The sequence below is a fragment of the Aythya fuligula genome, chromosome 9 (genome assembly GCF_009819795.1).
Source record: "Aythya fuligula isolate bAytFul2 chromosome 9, bAytFul2.pri, whole genome shotgun sequence".
In the NCBI taxonomy this organism is placed as follows: Eukaryota; Metazoa; Chordata; class Aves; order Anseriformes; family Anatidae; genus Aythya; species Aythya fuligula.
In genome coordinates this window covers 21,731,895-21,751,071 of record NC_045567.1, presented here as the reverse complement: position 1 = coordinate 21,751,071, position 19,177 = coordinate 21,731,895, and the positions used below count along the sequence as shown (strand labels likewise).

The 19,177-nt window shown below is 42.9% G+C and overlaps 1 protein-coding gene across 1 annotated transcript; it reads left to right on the top strand.

The window, feature by feature from the left end:
• Positions 1-181: 181 nt before the first annotated feature.
• SEC62 (SEC62 homolog, preprotein translocation factor) lies at positions 182-18,566 on the top strand. The gene is made up of 8 exons (XM_032193313.1): positions 182-264; positions 7,414-7,522; positions 7,920-8,025; positions 10,876-11,080; positions 12,659-12,751; positions 15,283-15,343; positions 16,251-16,370; positions 16,974-18,566. Exons 1-8 carry the CDS (start codon positions 229-231, stop codon positions 17,441-17,443), a joined length of 1,200 nt encoding a protein of 399 aa, XP_032049204.1. The 5' UTR covers positions 182-228; the 3' UTR covers positions 17,444-18,566.
• The last annotated feature ends 611 nt before the right edge of the window (positions 18,567-19,177 follow it).

Sequence of the window (19,177 nt, the reverse complement as noted above, 5' to 3'; positions counted from 1 at the left end):
ATATTCTGTGATTCTGCGCTTCTACAACACAAGCAGCCCCACTGAGGGCTCCACAGACCGAGCTGCAAGCGGCGCTGAGGCCGAACGGCGCCCGTGAGGGGCCGCAGGGGGGCGCGGCCTCCCCGGCGCCTCTCGCGAGGCCGCAGCCTCCTTCCCCCCCCCCCCCCGCCTCCCCGCGCCCCGCTCCGCCGCCCGCCCCACGTCACCGCCGGAGCGGACGGGGACAACATGGCGGAGCGGCGGCGCCACAGGAAGCGGACCCAGGTACCGAGCCCCGCCGGCCTCACGGCCTCCGCCGCTCCCCTCAGGGAGCCCTCGGTGGAAAGAGCTGGCCGAGCCCCGGGCCCCGAGCCCGAGGCCTTCCCCGCGGCCCCCTCACGGAGCTCGGGAGGGAGAAGGGGAGGTTGTGGGGGGAAGGGGAAGGGGAAGGGAGGCGGTGGAGCCCCGCGCCGGGACGTGAGGGGGGTTTGGGGCTGGGAATTTTCTAGCAAAGCGCCGCGGGGCCGCCCTGAGGGGGCTCGGTAGGGCCGGGGAGAAGCGGGTGGAGGCGGGGGGGAGGGCCGGGTGTCCCCCCCCGAGTCGTTCCTGCCAAAAATTGGGGTTTGTGAGTGCTGTGGGGGTCCTGATGCGGCTCCGTGCATAGCTGCAGCATCAGGAGCTGGGACCTGGCGTGTGTTTATCATTAGCCCTAACGCTGAGGAGTGGTCAGGTTTTATGGCCGTGCTCGGAGTGGAGGTGACGCTTGTGAGGGGAGTCGCAGAGCTGCTCAACAGATGGACGCCTCAGACTTTGTCCTTCTGCTTCGCTGCCCCCTTCTTTCTGCTCCTTTCCCTCCCCTCCCCTGAGGAGATGGGGATGTGTCGGTGCTCGCAGTGGTGCCTGTTCCCCTTTAATTCAAATTACCGTGAAGGGGGGAAAAAACGCAAGGAGTAATTAACCAGAATCTTGTTAAATAAGTTATCAATCACAGGCGGTGGGCATTACGGGGTTATTCACTCTCCAGAATTGTCCCAGCCTGTCCCTTACCGAGGAGGGATGACAGCAGCCCAATCAAGCATCCATCAAAACCAAATTGAAAGTAATTTAATGTTTTGTATAATACCCAGGGCTCTGGTTTTGCAAGCACTTAAGCACATGTTTACTTCCAGCCTGCTAGCAATAGGAGGATTTCCTGGGTTGTTACCGATTGCATCCGTGTCTAGGTGTGAATGCTGAAGGTTTGGGATTCTGGCCTAAATTTGTGGCACAGCTGTACAGCTACGTCCCTATTTGCCTCCTCGTAGTCCCAGTGACAATGGGAAGACAGGACACGGAACAAAGAACATTGTTGAATGCCCAGAGGGTGATCCTAATTGGTCAGAGTGAATAAAGCAAGATGTATTTTTCTGGTTTGCCTTTTTTTTTTTAAGCTTTTTGAACTTTCTTGGCGTAGTTACAGTATGTTTATCATGTTTCAGGATAACGCTGCAAGTTGCTTTTGAAAGGAAGAGTGGGGTGTGTGTTTGTAGGTGTCTGAAGTGCTTTAGAAGTGAGTACTTACTTCAGGGCAGTGTGTACCCCCTACTAAAGAGGCTGTTTACCATGCTGTGAGTGGGTCTGACATCTGAGTGCCCCATCGCTAATTTCTTGTCAAGAGTAAGACTGTAGCAGGAGACAGAATATTTACCTGTGGAAAAAGCTGATGGAGCAGACTTCAATCACAAACATTGCGTGTACAAAAGCAGGCTTCGGAATAATTTTATATCTACCATCAAGATGTGAATCGTGGTACTTTGGTCAACACGCTAAACGTGAGATGAGGCATGCAAAAAGGGGCAATAAAACAGCTCAAAATTCTCTCAAGCCTGCTTTTCCATCGGAAGCGATACCAGGAAGGATTTATTGTTCAGGATGCATTTTCATAACGAAATACGTTGCCCAATCTGGACCGCTGAGCTTCGACTCTTCCTCTGGCAACAAGGTGAAAGTGAGGGAAGTTACAGAAATCCTAACTTCAAAAGCCGGAGTGAAGACGTTTTATAGGTTAAGTTGTCGGTGTCATTCCTGACGGTAATTTAACTGTAATTAACATGGAGGCACGCAGCAGTGCAAAGAGCCTGTTCTGTGGGAAGCAGATTGCTCGAGCCAGTGGGCTCCCACGTGATTCAAACTTCTGAAGTCAGGGATGCTCGATGTATATGAAGGACTTAGTAAAAGAAAACAACATGTTGTCTGATGGCTAGTTTAATATTTCTTCTTGAGACAGACACCTCTCTGGGTGTCAAAGACATCTGGGGGATGTCTTTGGATGCCTATTGCTCCAGCAACCCGAGGAAGGCTATTTCATCTCTTGGGAAAAACAGTCTGTCCCGAAACACTTAAACACCAAATCTTGAGCTGGTCGCTTTGACGAGCGTTCGGTTGGGTAACACGTGGCACTTTGGCAGGTCTGCGCTCGGACTATTAAGTCGGCATTAAGTTTTAATTACTTTGGCCAGATTCCATTGTGCATGGTTTTATTCTGCAGATGTGAAGTTGTGTTTGCGTTGCGATTAATAGCACTCGCATAGCATCCTAGTGCTGTGCCCTCCACTCTCAAAATGCTAATGCGTATAAATATCAATTTTATAAATAGAGAAAACTCTTCTGAGGCAGTGATTTGGCAAATGCCTCGACTGCAAACTGAGGTTTGGAGGTAACAGGAGAACGTGCTTTCGTTGTTGTTGTTTTTTTTTTTTTTTTTTCCCCTTCTTGAATCCCTGGATGCAAGCTTTGAGATTCTCCTGATGAAGGACATGGACTAATTGGTATTAACTGTTCCTGTTGGTCATTCTTCCATGCCTTGATTTGGGCTCTGCTGGAAGGAAAACGTGCAACAGCTGCATTGCTGCAAAGTGGTACAGCTTTTTGGGAATGGGTATGGAAAGGGTCTTCTGAAATGACAACGCAGTACTGTACCATTACCAGAAATGTTAATGCAGCTGGCCAATTTTCTTGTTATCTTCTGGTAAATTCGAGTAAAGCCGAGTAGGATGATAACCAGGGAGAACAGCGAAGTAGCTTTTTCAAAAGGGAGTAGTATCAAGTGGTAAAGGAAGAAGAAACAAAGATTGAGGGGGGAAAACAGAAAAATAGGAATTTAAAATAGTAGCTCCTCGTGTCAATAACAAAAGAATCCCTGTAGTATGAAAATCTGAATTAGATTTTTGGCGATAAGAAGGGAGAAAGTCAAAACAACTGGCCTCAGGTTAGAAGAAGACTGCAGCTGGCATGTTTTATCTCCCAAATACCATGCGTTGCTCCTTGGGCATGAGTTTTAGAACCCAATGTGTTTTGTTGTGAATATGTAAACTCATTTTTTTCTCCAGAAAATTAGTGATAGCTGCAAAGAACGAAGAAACAAACAAATACTTCTACTTACCTAGGACATGTACAGGACAAAAGCAAGTTAACCTTTTCCTGTATGGAAGAGTGAGCGTCTTGTGGCCAGCAGACAGCCGCAGCAATGCAGAAGAACTGGTTCCTCTGCCTGCCTCTGCCATGGCGCCTTTTGAGAGACCTGGGGCAATCCACGTAGTGGTCATCCGGGCAGGAGCCGGGCAGCTTTACCCTTGGTAGGCACTGAAGAAAATTCAGACGGAGTCCTAAGAGCAAGGATCAGCCCCTAATGGGTTGTTTTCCCCCAACCCAGCCTCATCCAGTGATGCATCAAATCGTGCTAACTTGCGTGTTCCTTCTCTGCTCTACAGCACCTTGGTTTCTTTTAGGCAAAGTCCCCAAGTTTCAACAGAGTGGGTGAGGATGACGCCTCTCCCTGCCACAGAACATCCAGCCTAAGGTTTGGGTATGCATCCTCTCAAGCAGGGAGTTTTGGGGTTTCACGTGCCCCATGTAAGCCCCACTATTGAAGAGACTGCAAATGTTTTTGAGTGTGCCCTGACACCCTCAGCATCCTCTGGAAAGCTGATGTGTTTGAGTCCTTAGCAGGACAACCAGAAGCCAGCCCCTGCCTTATGGGGGACGTTAGGGCATTCCCATCAGCTAGGTACAGGTGCTCCATGTAGGTTTTTGGCTTAGCCCCCACCACCTCTATCTGATTAGCAAAGGTTGATGCAGGGGGTCTCTTTAGGGGCTGGGTTAGGTGTTTAGAGATTCTTAGATGGTTAAAATGCTGGTTGTCCCTGAAGAGTTCACCCCAACTTCACTGTAACAACATTTAGGCATTTAGAAAATCCTGGCAAATGTCTGTGTGGGTTTGGATGTCAACACTTGCTGAAGGTGTAAGTGTCAGCGCCTTCTAGCCTGTGTGCATTTCGTTTGTGGTGCTGGCCGTGTGCTGAATGTGGACTTCAAAAGCAGGTGGCAGTGGTTACAGGAGCTGGTGGACTGCCATGAAGTCTGTGCTGCCTAACCCCTGCTCCAGCAGTAAGTGATGGTTTGTAGTGGGTGATACTAGAGCTGAACCCCACGCCAGTCTTCGTGCCTTTTGTGCCATACTGGGAGTGGAAAGGGACTTTGGGATAAGGGATCCTCTGACGGCGCAGAGGAAGCACTGGAGCCAGCTCTGTGCCACTGGCAGTCCCCCCTGGAGAAGGCTCGTTTGGCAAAATGAGAAAACGGCATCCTGAGAGTCTGCGAGGCCGGGAGAAGATAGGCTGGTGATTCAGCCCAACTCCAACGTGCTCAGACCATCCTGGGACGAGATAACTTGGATGCAGCTGTGTGTGCAGGCAGGGTATGAGGAGGAGAGCGTGGAATGATGTAGACTCCTTCTGGATGTAAACTCTCAGCTGGGAGGATCGGCTGCACCTGATTAAGTACGCAAATGTCTTGCTTTCCTTATCTGAAAATTGTATAAACTGTTCGGCTTCAGAAACCGTCTGTGAGGGATGATGTTCTGAAAACCGAAGTGTGCAGGTCTTCTGTCTTTCCTATAAAAGTGAATTTTAAATATCGCACGCTTTTTAAGGCTGTGTTGTCTGCTTTAAAGCTTCATAACTTATTCCAAACTACCCCTTGATTCATTTGTGTAACCCTTTTCTAAATATACAGGAGGCCTAAGAAGCCCCCTGTTTGGCTATTTCTCCGGCTGAGCATTGAGATCTGCTAAACTGCATCTTTAAAAACTTGCACTCTAGGTACTGACATTTTAAGTGCTTCTGTTGACTTCGCTTTATGAGGGAATTCAGTATTCTGTCTGTCATCTGCTTTAATATTGTAACAGAAGTCTGGCTCTGCAAGTAAAGTGCTGAAAATAGGATGAAAAATGGGGATTAATTTGCAGGGAAAACTTTCTGAGAACAAGCTTGGTCAAACTATGGCAATTTCTCTCACAGGAAAGCTTTTTTGCTTGGGTTACTCTGCAGCAACCCCACAGAAAAGGACAAAGCACTAGATAGTAAGGAGCAATCAAAAAAACTGGTGCCAGTCGCTGCCTGTATAGCACATCACATGGCTTAGCAGAATCGTAAACATTTAAGGAAGGAAAAAATATGAAATCCTGGCAGAGGAATGAAGTGAGTAACTTCTCGGGCTGTTTCATGGACTGTGCTGTAAAGAAGAGCGTTTTCCTTGTGAATCGTCATCAGGAGTATGAAGTGCTGGTAGGAAACGTGAGAAAAGCATTGTTCTGAAATGCAGCTGCTGCATCTCATCGTTTGTATCCATGGCACCTTGGTGTGGGTGCCGTACCCTAATCATGTGGTATGTCCATCCGTTTCCCTTCAGTGCATTGTGGTGTAGTTTGTTGCTATTGAATCAAATCTGGTTTGGTACCAAAATTAGTAAGATAATCAGGGATTTATAGTTGCTGGTACAAGTGCACCATATAAGGGGACTTCAGACCACAGTATCTAAATGATGTGTGTGCGTGCACTGCCAGTTCATGGGTAGTTATCTGCTGTTACACACAGACTGATAAAATCGGAAAGGAGAAAAATGAAGGGTTGAACACGGAGAAAGTTTTCCATCCATGTGAGGTCTGCTAGGATCATCTGGCGTGTGTTTGTAAACATAACTGGCGAGAGTGAGAGCATATTTCTGCACACACACAAAGAATTCAGGCTTAAAAATCTCAGGAGGCTCAGAACTAACAAACCACTGGGTGCTTTTGGTAAGGTGGATATCTTGCGCCTGATTGATTTTCTTTAAAAAGGTAGGAAAAGCAAAAATCTCCTTTAGAAGGATCATTCATTAACCAGTTGATTTTGAAAGCTAGCAGTGCAGGCTGTTGAAAGTTAACAGCTCACACTGTCTGAAGTTTTTATTCAGGGGTAACGACTGCTTGACCTTGCGTTTCTGCTTCTTGCAATATTGTGGTTGTGCAGCTTCAAAGCAGGAATAGACCTTTAAAAATGCTGTGTCTTTAAACTGAATCTTTGCGTTCTGTATATCCCCATAAATCCACAGTCTTCGTGGCTTCTGTGCTGTATTTCTGTGGGCAGCACAAGGACAGGTACAGAAAAGGTGCTGCTGGCCTGCAAAAAGTCTTGGGGTGTCTGTGTGCGTGATCCCCAGGTCACTGTGGGGAGGGGACCTGGAGACCTGAGCCTTGCTGACTGAAAGAGCTCTTACAGAAAGGAGTTTGAGGAAGTTTGTGTGAATCGGTGTAATATCCCAAACGTTTGTTTCATGATTTTCTGAAGCAGGAATGTTCAAAAGGTCTTCCTCCCTCCCTACAAATACTAGGCAGTAATTCAACACAACTGAAAGCGTTTATCTTCTGCCTTCTGTCTTACAAGTCCTTTGAATTCTGCTACTGGTCTGCAAGTTGGGAAGTGTGTGGCATGTGTTGATGTTTGTAGACTAAAGGTGCCTTTTTCCTAAAATGCTTGTTCTGGAGCCCATGTACCTCATCGTGCTGCGCTTTATACTGGTGTTCCTAGTCCCTGGACTGGGAGAACCTCCTCGATGGTACTCGTAAGTCTAAGTCACGTTGTAGTCGTGCAGTCATACTGAAAACTTCGACACAAATCTTTCAACTTCTATTCAACATGGTTTTCACCCCTCTTTGACATGAAATTCCAGCTGCTCAGTATTCTGTCAACATGCCTGTGTTGCTGGCATTTCATACATGCCAGTTCTTCTCTCTGTATTGCTTTTCTTCACTCTCAGCTTCGCAACTCTTTTCCTCCAGCCTTGTAAGCAGCTTTCCATTTGCCAAGTGTCCAGTGCTTTCCTTTGACTTCCTCCTTTAACTTGCCTTTTTTACAGAGCTGCTGAATGAGTTTGTAGATTCTGAGATTATGTATCTTTTGCATGTTGTAGAAAGAAAGCTTTTGAGAATAATGACTTATGTTATCTTTTACATTTTGTTTGTTATTTATAAATTGCCACAAAATAACAAGGACTTTGCAATATCTGAATTTTGAGCCCAAGTGAATGTTTTTCCCATGTGCTTAAGACTCTCTTAATTTTGCACTTTCTCTGTTGTAGGAGGTTGGTGAGCCGTTCAAAGAGGAGAAGGCTGTTGCTAAATACTTACGGTTCAACTGTCCAACAAAATCCACCAACATGATGGGCCACCGAGTTGACTATTTTATCGGTAGGGTTACTTTTAACCACGGAACTAAACTGTCTAACACTGTACTGGGGGTGGTGGGAAGAGGATTTTGTTTTTATTTTTTGTGCTTTATCTAATAAGTACCGATCTTTCAGTACAGTTTTGAAAACTTAGATAAGCATTAGATAGCTGTAAAATTAATCTTATCTGAAGTAAACACAATAAACGTTTCACTCTGTGATTTAAAGGTGCGTAGTTGTCAAGTACTTCAGAATAGCAGCTACTCATTTACGTTAAAAATTGAGAAGATGTGAAATGTCACTGGAACTGACTGACTGACTGGTGTGGTTCAAGTAATGTAGACTCCAGGATGAAATAAATGTCATTCTTTCTAACACATTGTTTTTGTTTTTTTTTTTCCTCCCATTTTTTCCTTTAGCCTCAAAAGCTGTGGATTGCCTCCTGGATTCTAAGTGGGCAAAGGCAAAGAAAGGAGAGGAAGCGTTGTTTACTACTCGGGAGTCTGTAGTTGAATACTGCAACAGGTATGACCTAATCTAAATCATCGCTTTTATTAATGAGTACAGTTGTCAAGACGTCTTCGTTACTTAGAAACAGTTTTGCTTAGGCCTCTTTGATAAAAGGACTTGATGCGTTCTAAGACATTAGCATTAGTATGTAAAAATAAAGACTATTTTTATTACTATGTTTGAGGGTGTCAGATGAGAAATAGGAACAAGGTAGTGTCATCATCTTTGTTTCCCAAATTCTCTTCTGCATTTGTTATGCTGTTTGGGGCAGCAAATTTTCCTAAATGTTATAGCTCTTTTATGTCAGCAGGATGAGAGCTCTCAACTGTCTCCTTCCTGTGGACCTGGACTGCCATTATGGCAAAAGCTGAACTTTGAGGTTCAATTTATGCCTCTCATGTGGCACGTCTCTGTTGCTTAGCAGACTCAAAAGTGCTTTGTTTAGATGAATGGCATATTCTGGCCCTTCTATCCTTTTTTGGGGCTGAATCTTATACTTGGAAAGCTCTGCAAAAGCCACTTACAAGTAACGACTATATTTAGGGGGTTTTGTTGTTTTGTTTTTCCTTTTTGAGCTTCTTAGATAGCCATCCGTCAGGTGAGATTCTGCCCCTAGTTCTAGGGCTGAGACAGGGCTGATGCCGTTTGATCTTTGTGCTGACTTAGTCAAGAAAATTTAGGAAAAAGAACTTATTTTAATGCAAGCAGAAAAATATCTTCCTTTCCAGGATCTTTGGACTGAGGTCTGTATGTTTGCCTCTCAGTTATTAAACCATCAGATGAGACAACAGTTGGTTGAGTCCTTCAGCTCCAGCAGGGTAGAGAGTGACAACGTAGCATGCAAAAACAAATCCATTTGACCCTCTGTTCTCTGACTTTTATCACCAGCATCATCTCGTGCACTGATGATCCGTTCAGCACCGTACCATGTCTGCAGTTGCTTTCTTGTGGGGACTCCTGTATCGCTTCATGCTAAGGCCACCTTTGGCTACCAAAACTGTTGTCAGGGTTTTAAACATTAGCACTGTTTGCTTCCTTGGCCACTTGAGAGAGATGGAGAGATGTCTTAATACAGCGGGGAAAGTAGTCCCTTCAGCAGAAGAGGCTGTTAAGGCTTTCATGCATATTAAAAAGAAGTACCTTAACTCTCCTGGTGTGGCTATTGTGATTGTTTTACCTGCCCTATCCAATAGGAAACAACTGTCAGATTCTGTGTCACCATCCTGGGTCGGTTGCATTGAATAGCTCTGTATTTAATAAGTTCCTGTCCGCATTCATAGCGCGAATCCAGTGTGTAAGGTCTCGTGGTGCACTCACATATCCATCTAAAGAAACCACAGCACTAACGCTGCGTTTGGCAGCTCTAAAGAGGGCCAGTGGTGGGAATTAGCAATTCACCGCATTTCACTGTCATGTGAAGGTCTGTCCTGCTTCACCACCTGCCTGTTGGCTGCTCCGATAGCGTGGTTCTGTGCTCAGGCCCACTGCAGGGGTCTTCCAGTGTGGTCTGTTCACGCTCCATCAGAGGCAGGGATGGCTCCCCCAGCTGAGAAGAAAAGTAGGTGCTCCCAAGCAGGTGGTCTTCTGTTGCTCGAAAGAGAAAGTACATGAAAAGTTGTCTGAGGGAAGTTTTTTTTGGCTTGGTTTGGTTTTCTTATTTGTTTTAATTAACCTGTGTCCTGCTTTCGATTGGGATAAAGTTAATTTTCTTCCTAGTAGCTGGTATGGTGCCGTGTTTTGGATCGAGGATGAGAATAACACTGATAACACGCCAGCGTTTTAGTTGTTGCAGAGCAGTGCTCACACAGAGCCAAGGACTTTGCAGCTCCTTGGGCTGCCCTGCAGCGAGCAGGCTGGGGGTGCACCAGGAGCTGGAAGGGAGAGAACCAGAACAGTGGGCCCCAACCAAAGGGATGTCCTATGCCACGGGGCGTTCTGCTCAGCAATAACACTGCTGGCTGAGCAAACAGCTGTGTTAGCTGCCTGCTGGGTTAAACCACAACAACCTGAAGCAGCTGTCTTTGATAATCAGCGTGCATGTATGTTTAAGTGGTAGAAGGACTTCTCTTTCTTCACTGAGTTCCTAATTTAACAGGCAGTCCAGCATAAGGATTTGATCTGCAGCAAGAGTTGAAAGAAACCAAGTACAAATCAAATCGATTTGATGCGTAGGGCCAGCTTTTTGCTGTGAATTGGCCCTTGCAGTTGTAACCCACTGCTTCCCCTCGGTCTGAAGAGCAGGATCCTGTACTACTCTTCCTATTCTGAGTTTGGGTATGGGTCTTTCAAGGACATTACTTGTTACACAGCATCAGGACTTGTTACACAGCTTCAGGACTGCCAAATACTATGTCCTATGGCCCAGCCAGCCATACGTGTACTTGCTGTAAGGCATGTTTGTAGCTAATGTGAATGGAATGCTTGCACGTGTGCCACAGTTCCAGTGGTAATTTTATTCAATGTGCACCTCTTACCAAGTAACTTAATAAGCTGTTTGTCTACTTCCTTATTTTGGCGATGAAATATGTTGACATGAACTTGCAAATATATATCAGGTAGTCGTATTAATGGGAAAGATCATTAAATTGACTTGATGGCTTTCTCCATCCTACATCTTGTGTATTCACTTGTGTTTATGCCAAACACTGGCACAGGAAACTACGTTTTCTACTCAGTTCTGAACAGATGAACAAAAAAGAGCAAGAGGTGAGATGGGGTCATTTGTGATGGTGACCTCTGTCAGTCAGTTATGCTGTTCATGATTATATTAGGTAGTCTAGACTGTTAGCTAATGATGTAAGTGTGTATAAACATGGTAATTCCAGCCACACTTAAATTGTATCATCTAACTTTTTTGCTTGTAAGACTCTTGAAGAAACAGTTCTTTCATCGAGCGTTAAAAGTGATGAAAATGAAACCTGACAAGGATACAAAGAAAGAAAAGGAAAAAGGAAAGGCTGAGAGTGGGAAAGAAGAGGAGAAGAAGAGCAAGAAGGAAAGTGGCAAAGATGAAAAAAACAAGAAGGAGAAAGAAAAGAAGAAGGATGGGGAAAAAGAGGAGTGTAAGAAGGTAAGTGCAATCTGCAAGAGGAGAGACAAACCTGTTAACAGAGAAGACATTAACTGGTATTGTTAAGATCATATTGGCTTAAAAATATGGTTGTTTTTTCTAAAGTGTTTCTTCCTGTTTTGGTCTTTAAAATACCCGTTTTTACATTGTGGGGTTCTGATCCTGATTCAGGTCAAAACGGAGACTTCAGTTCGATCTCCTCACCTTGTAGTGCGGACTGAGTTAATGAAAGCCGCCTCCTGCTCTGCTGCAGCGGGCACTGATGCTTTGTGCAGCTGCACCTTAGCATAGATGGATGTGTATGCGTGTGCCCTAACATCTCAAAGCGGTGCAGCTGTGTATGTAAAATGAAGCAGCAATTCTACCATGTTTGGTGATAAGAATGTCTGGAATGTGATACTTGGTGCTTGCAAGTAGCTCTGTAATAGTGGGCCAGCTTTGTGTATGGGAGCTCTGTTATTAATCTCCTTAATGCCTAGTTTTTACAGACGTCTGATCTACATTCTTTACAGTTCCTACTGTTATTACTGTACAAGTTTTACATGTTTTCTTCATGTTTTCATTCCCGATTTATTCTAGTAGCTGAACAGAAATCATAAATTAAAACATTAGGAATCTGCTGGACAGACTTGATGAAGAGATGTATTTTGTCTTCTGTATACAGTGATATGAATCTAGTGAGAGTTAGTAGGATAGTGCTCAAAGTTACCGCAGTCTGGACACTCCTGAGTGAGGTAATGGCACGCAATCAAAGGTGCAGTCCACATGTACAAAGGTCTAGATCTCAAAAGAAAGCTGCATGGCTAATAAAGGAATGAGAAACAAAACAGTCTTGCTGGCGGTCAGAACAGAGAAGGCAGTGTAAGGTTACCTAACTCCTGAGATACCTTACAGTGCAGACGTTGAAAGTTAGGAATTCCTCCAACTCACTGTCATCTGAAGTGTTATTATTAAATGCAATGTTAATTTTTAAACTAATCATTAATTATTGAACTGATATTTTAGTGGATAATGTAAGCCATTGGGTACTAACTTAACACAGGGCAAAAATTGTAAATTTAGTTTCTAGCAAAGAAGTAAGCAAAGAGAGTGAAACAGGAGGTGGGGAAGAGGGAAGCACAAGGTCCCAAAAGGACTGAGGAAGGTAGAGAATGAAAAGGCAGAAATTGATTCTGGAAGGATGCCTGTGTGGTAAATGTGGCACCAAGATACCCATTAATTCTATGAGAGCTTGCGATTATAAAGCGTCGTACTCTGTGCTTGATCTCTGTGCAGACTTTGTGGTTAATGTCAGTGGAACTTTGCTGTGCATTTGAACACATTAATCCCAAATTTACAGCCTAGTCCTTAGGTACTCTGTATAAATAAAATTTCTCTTTCCTTACAATTTGCCTTTATTTTTAGATACCCAATTGTTAAGGAATGAGAACAATAAGAAATACAGTAAATAGTGTCTTCACTTAAGATCACATTTTGTTTTTTTTTTAATTTGTAAAAAGTTGTCAGACTCAATATATTAAATACCAGAAACTAAAACCCTGTACATGTTTTTTATGTATAATTTGTGTTTCTCTCCAGGATGAGACCCCAGGAACACCCAAAAAAAAGGAAACTAAGAGGAAATTTAAACTTGAGCCACATGAAGACCAAGTTTTCTTGGATGGAAATGAGGTAAGATTTACGGATACTTTCTAAATTTAGTGTCAGTGTACTGCCAGATAATAGCTTAATTTACTACATCTCTGCAGACGTTCTTGTCCCATGGAAGGGAAAAATAATGACGATGCGATGGGTTATCTTGAAACACCAAGTTTTAGATATCTGCAGTGAGATTAGGGGCAGATAAATGTAGAACAGGAACTTAAAAAAAAAATCTAGAAGAAAACCTAATTCCCTGTACTTTACATGTTATTGGCCATGAGGTGAAGTTTTTGTCCTCGTGGTGTAATCAGGTGTTGGAGCAGGCTGTGCAGGAGGTTCTGCAGTCTCTATGCTCGGAGGCTTTCAAGATTGGATCTGGGAAAGCCCTGAGCGACCTGGTCAGGTATCATGGCTGACCCTGCTTTGAACAGGGGAATGGACTTCATGAGGCTATTTCTCATGAAAATGGCCTCATGAGATTTCTAAACAAATATCAAGCCTTTTAGAATGTGAAGTGCAATCCCAGGAGTGGAAGTCAAAAGTATCTGGCATCCAGAGGCTGCCTGACTTTGTGATCTGAGCAGCTGGGTGATTCTGAATTCTTATCCTGGCTTTACCACTGAAATTTTGTGTGGTCTTAAATACTTTCTGCACCTTTCTTTTTTGGAAGTCAAATCATTTAATTCTTCAACAGTTCGGTTAACGTACAGAGCCATATTCCTGCTTTAAAGATTTGGGATACATTAGTAACTCTTTACTTTAGCAAAGATAAACTGTTCTCAGCGTGCTTTGTGTCACAGTACAGTAATGTCTCCTGGGATTCTAGTAGCCCTTTGGTTATAAAACATGTGGCAGTGAACTCTAAATAAATTACTTGTGTGGAAAATGTGTTTCCTTTATGTATCTCTTTTTTGATCTTCGCAGTCAGATCTTTTACAAGCTGTCATGATCTGTTTCATCCCACCTTGTGTACAATCACCCATACCTCTGATCCTCCCCATTGTCTTTTACATGGAGTACCCAGCATGGCATGCAGCATTCAAAGCGGGGCTGCAGTGCTGTATTAGCAGCATAATAGTCTTTACAGGTATCCTAACGTTTTGTATTTTTATTTTTTAGTGATGAGCTCCCACTTTTCAAGAGCTGCAACTCCCATAAACTTTCCTGAGTAGGAGCTAATTTAGAGCCATTCCTTGGGTATTTACATTAGAGCTGTTTTTAATTTTAATTCTTTTGCACTTAGGATAGCGTGTAATACTCAGTATTTATATTGCCCAGTCATGATCTTCAGTTTGGGCTTGCCAAGGAGTTGAATGGCAGCAGAGCAATGCCTGCATGTAGTTACTTTTTATACCCTGTGAGAATAGCATTAAATACTTCTTGTTGCATCACACTGAAAAACTGCACTACTGCCTCATCTAAGGCGTCGTCTTGGTAGTTTTTATCAACTCTTCTGCTATGAGGGCTCCTGGCTGCTAGTAGTCAGCTGCTTCTTTGAATCTTAATTATTGATAACTATAAAAACTGTTCAATTTTGTGAGAAAGGGAAAAAAATACTAGTTTAAGAAAACTGCCCTTCACAGGGAAGGTTTTTTCATTAAAAACTGAACCTATCTGATTCAGATGGAGCCACAGCTCTCATGCAAACATCTGGTACTCAGTGTTGCAATGGTAGGCATTTAGGTAAGTGTGCTGTGGTACAGAGGGTACAATACATTTATCTGAGGTCATCAGAGGGGACTTGAGCTGAATTGAGCGTTTCAGCTTGATGCTTTGTTCCATGGTCAGTCTGCTGTTTTTTTTTGCTTGTCTGTGTTTCTCCTCTTAAGAGAATCTCTTCAAAGCTAGAAGCAATTTTTGTTTCCAGTTGTGGACTTGAGAAATATTTATAAGTTTTTCTTGGCTCCGTGCTGAGCAGTGTTAATGTGTAAAAGAAGAACAAAAGACGACAAGAAACACCTTGATTCAGTGACATTTCTGAATCTTTCGTTTCCCCATCAGCTTTACAGTTTGAATGTTTTCCCTGGAATTTTGTCACCTGTAAGTTAATCTGGGAAAAAACTTGTTTTATGAAGCAATTCTTTGATAGATCTCATTTGATATTTCCCATGTTTTTCTTAAACAACGGGGAAGTTCATTCTCTCCCTGCCTGAAGACTTTGTCCCAGCAAGGTAAACTCTGCATCATGTCCCGCTCCAGCAGCACAGTGTCCTTAGGCCTCCTGCCACCAAGCTCAGATTACGATCGGTACATACCTAAGGCAATCGGTAGGAGCATGCAGGCGTGCAGCCCCATGGCTGTTTGTCTCTTTCTGCAGCTCTTTCACTGACACAAACCTGTTTCAAGTCCTTAACACTTCTTAGGATACACAACCCCTTGCCCTCCTCTTCTACCCTGATATGGCAGAAATGTTATTTTAACATTTGTACGCTAACAGCCAGAGTGCTGTTTGCTCAGTGCAAAGCAATATAGCAAGGCACTAAGCATTTGAGTGAGGAAATAAATTAAGTAACTTATCAGAGCACTTGCTTTTCAAGTATTAATCACTATTTCTGTTGTAGGTGTATGTGTGGATCTATGACCCTGTTCACTTTAAAACATTTGCTATGGGACTTGTACTGGGTAAGTAAGAGTAGACAGTAGCAAGCCCACCACGAATGGGGGAATATCAACAGGATATCTCTCCTTGCAGAAATGTCTCATCTTCCTGGACAAACTGCTTTGCTCTTCAGTTTCAGCATGACTTGATACCAATCACATGACATGGTTTTTGATCTCAGGATGGAGGGAGGATGCATGCAAATAAACAAAACACACAAAAGACAGCTGAAGCATAGTTCAGCAAGCTGTTTATTTCAGTTTAAACAAATGAGCAAGTTGCTTCATAGGCCGCTGTGGTGGGTTATATAAAAATGGGAAAGATACTAAAGCTGTTAATTTAAACTATAAATAATACCTTTCTGACCCTTGTGTTTGTTTGGTTTAGGCAGTCAGCTTTTTTTTTTTTTTTTAATTGAATGTAATCTTGTTGTTCACTCACATCAGTGAGCTAACAGCTAATTTCACTGCTGGTCCAATGCCCTTGACCTATACTTTGCAGCTTCCTTTCCCTGTGAGAACCACCTTTCTAGGGAAACACTGTCATCCCCTGGGGCCATATTCAGCTCTCTGATCAATCCTTGGGCCACCAGGAGCTCCACCCAGATCTCTGTGCCTGCTTCCTGCTGGACTGGTTGTTGGCAGCTCCCTGCTCACCTTTTTGCTTACTGCCTTTCCAGGGGTGCTCCTTTCTCCTTTGATCAAGTATAACAATGTAGACTTGCTCAGTGTGGTCCCTGGTGTCTGTGTAACCACTATGAAAACATCAGGGGAACTAGAAAATATTTCAGTCAAGGCCTAAAATGCTGTCGTGTAACTCATACTTTGCTAAGCCAATACCTTGAGTAAATGGTAAGCCTAGAACCTTCGTGTATGTACAAGGAACAACTAAGCACGTGTCTCATATGTTTGTTCTTATCTTCCTATTTAGTGATCGCTGTTATAGCTGCAACCCTGTTTCCACTCTGGCCAGCAGAGATGCGTGTTGGTGTTTATTACCTCAGTGTAGGTGCAGGCTGTTTTGTAGCCAGTATTCTTCTTCTTGCTGTTGGTAAGTGTCGGCCTTCTTCATTTTATCAGCAGGTGAAGTCTAAAAGGGCAGAAACATTTAAACATACATTTAAACATTGGCTCAGATGGGTGAACAACCTCAATTACTTCTGATTATTTTGTTAGCAGTAGCCAGACTGGTCCTGGGTATCTATTTCCTTAGTGGCCACTGGGTGTCAGGGTTGTGCCACAGAAAGAAAAGTCTCAGGCTTGTTCCACCTGTTTGTGCTTCCTCTGTTGTGGAGATTTGTTTTCTGCCTCAGTTTAAAAACAAACAAAACAAGAAACCGAAAAACAAAACAAAACAAAAACCATAATGCCAGAACATAAGAACAGATTCAGTAGTGAGAATGGTGTAACCAGGATTTTAAAGCATTAAGAACTAGATCATAGACGGGATATATGGTTACTGGGGATAAGGAAAAAGACTTGGTAAGTAAAATAAGAATAATAAATCAAGAATGCTACTGCAGAATGAGAGGATTTTCCTCAAGGTTGCCACTGTTGCTGGCTTTGGCTGCCTGTTAGCACTGGATACTTCTTACACCATAGTTGTACATTGTGAGTGCTTATAATAACAAAATTTCCCATTTTTTAAATACAGCTCGCTGCATCCTTTTCCTTATTATCTGGCTCATCACTGGAGGAAGGCATCACTTCTGGTTTCTGCCAAACCTTACAGCAGACGTGGGATTCATTGACTCCTTCAGGCCCCTGTACACACACGAATACAAAGGACCAAAAGCAGACTCAAAGAAAGAGGAAAAATCAGAATCCAAAAAGCAGCAAAAATACGACAGTGAGGAGAAATCAGACAGTGAGAAGAAAGAAGACGAAGACGGGAAAACAGAAGCAACGAGGAACTCGGGAACGGAAGGCTCAGGAGGCGAGCGGCATTCAGACACTGACAGTGACAGGCGTGAAGACGACAGGTCCCAGCACAGTAGTGGAAATGGAAACGACTTTGAAATGATCACAAAAGAGGAACTTGAACAGCAAACAGATGAAGGGGATTGCGAAGAGGAAGAGGAGGAAGAAGAAACCGAAAGTAGGCCTTCACATGAAAAATCATAACTCACTGTGGTTTTGGGACTAAGTATGTGCAAATGGTTGGATTTTCTTTGTTGGCTGATCACCAAAACATAGACCATACAGTAGCACCTTTGTTTGCTGAATATACATGTTACCAAACAGTTTTATATCTAGTTCCTTCATTTTTTTTTAACCATTAACTTGATTACTTGGTACTATGTTAATCATTAATATACATTTACAGAAGTTTTATCAATCTGACAAGTTTTCTATTGATTAATAGATTGCCCAGATCGTCCTCAAACATTGAAAACATAGCTTTCTGGTACTTGCATAACTGGTCAATTAATTTCACTTCTCAAACGTGCTTTTGTAAAACAGGTAAAAGTTGAATGACCAAATCTCAGATTATTCCTAGTTATACTCATTTGATAGCTAGTTAGGTAAAGCCCTTCGTAGCCCACAACTTTCTTGATATTTTTCCTGATTTTATTTTCAAAAGATTGTGAAAACTTTCCTAAGAAAACTAGTTTTAGCAGAAGTATTTTGCTGAAAATATGAAAGCTGGTAGTGCTGAATTTGGCTGCAGTGTTCTCTGTTTCTCCAGACTATGTGCCAGCAACTTAGGAAATCCAAACTGGTTTTGTACATCTGGTTCAGAGAAAGATGTCATCTCCAGCAGGTGAAGGAAGCAGCACGGTTTGGAAATGACGGCTGTTTTCTTTCTCCTCTTCCATCATAATAATTAAAAAATGTATTCTGTACATAATTTACAAATAAAGCAAACCATTTACTTTATCTGCTACTTATTATTTAGAGATTTGATCCAGCATTCAGTTTGTATTATTAAAGCCATTTTGTGGTGTATCTATCAGAGAAATGCAAGTCAAGAGGACCTCACAGAATATTTGTGTATGATCAGTAGCTGTTCCACAAGAGCTTTAGTTTTGTGCCAACATTCCATGTATTTGAGTATGAGTAAATTGATCCTTATTAAATGAAAGCAAACAACATAGCTGTATGTATGCCTTAATGTTAAAACTTTCTATTTTCTGGAACTGGAATACTTTTTAAATGGAAGAGGCCGGAGAGTATTCATCTGTTCAGAAATATGGGTAACTCAGAGCTAATATGAAGTGACCATAAATAATTTGTTTATAAATACCTTGAAGTAGTTTGTGCAGTTTCTCTTATGCATCCCTTGCTTACTGGATGTTTGGAGGATTTGCTGTATGGTTTGATTGACTAAGCATTTAAGAAGGTAAAGCTCGGCATCATTCCTCTAGATCACTAGAGCAGTAACTATAGATTTCATTGTTTCCTGAACCCATTCAGAGAAGGGTAAGCAAGAAATTTTAATAACTGACTCAGAGAACTTTTTTTTCTATCCTAAATTGCTTCCCCTTCCTTCCAGCACACATGTTTTTCAGATGGTGCAAATATATCAATCATAACAGGTGCACTGGTACACAACTCATGGATACGGTGTCATTTGTCTCTTAAATGTTCTAAATATTTGCTCCATAAGAAAACATAAATTGGACCACTTTTTTATTCATTTGGCAAAAAATCAAAGGATCCACTACCCAAAAAGACAAACTCCTGGACCCCAGTATGTTAGAGCTGATTAAAATAACAAAGCTTTTCACTCGCTTAAGCAGCTATTTTGCACTTAGCTCATACAGATGCTAGTTTTCAATGTTCTTGTGTTTCACATATCCCTGTCTAACATTGGTAACAGAACTGCATTTCTTTCTGTAGAGGCATCTTCAGCTA

What these genes read in the sequence shown, in the direction of transcription:
- SEC62 (XM_032193313.1), top strand. Translation starts at nt 229, where the DNA reads ATGGCGGAGCGGCGGCGCCACAGGAAGCGGACCCAG. An exon ending in TTTTCTTGGATGGAAATGAG is followed by an intron (nt 12,752 to 15,282) that starts GTAAGATTTACG and finishes TTTCTGTTGTAG; the next exon opens with GTGTATGTGTGGATCTATGA. An exon ending in TGCTATGGGACTTGTACTGG is followed by an intron (nt 15,344 to 16,250) that starts GTAAGTAAGAGT and finishes CTTCCTATTTAG; the next exon opens with TGATCGCTGTTATAGCTGCA.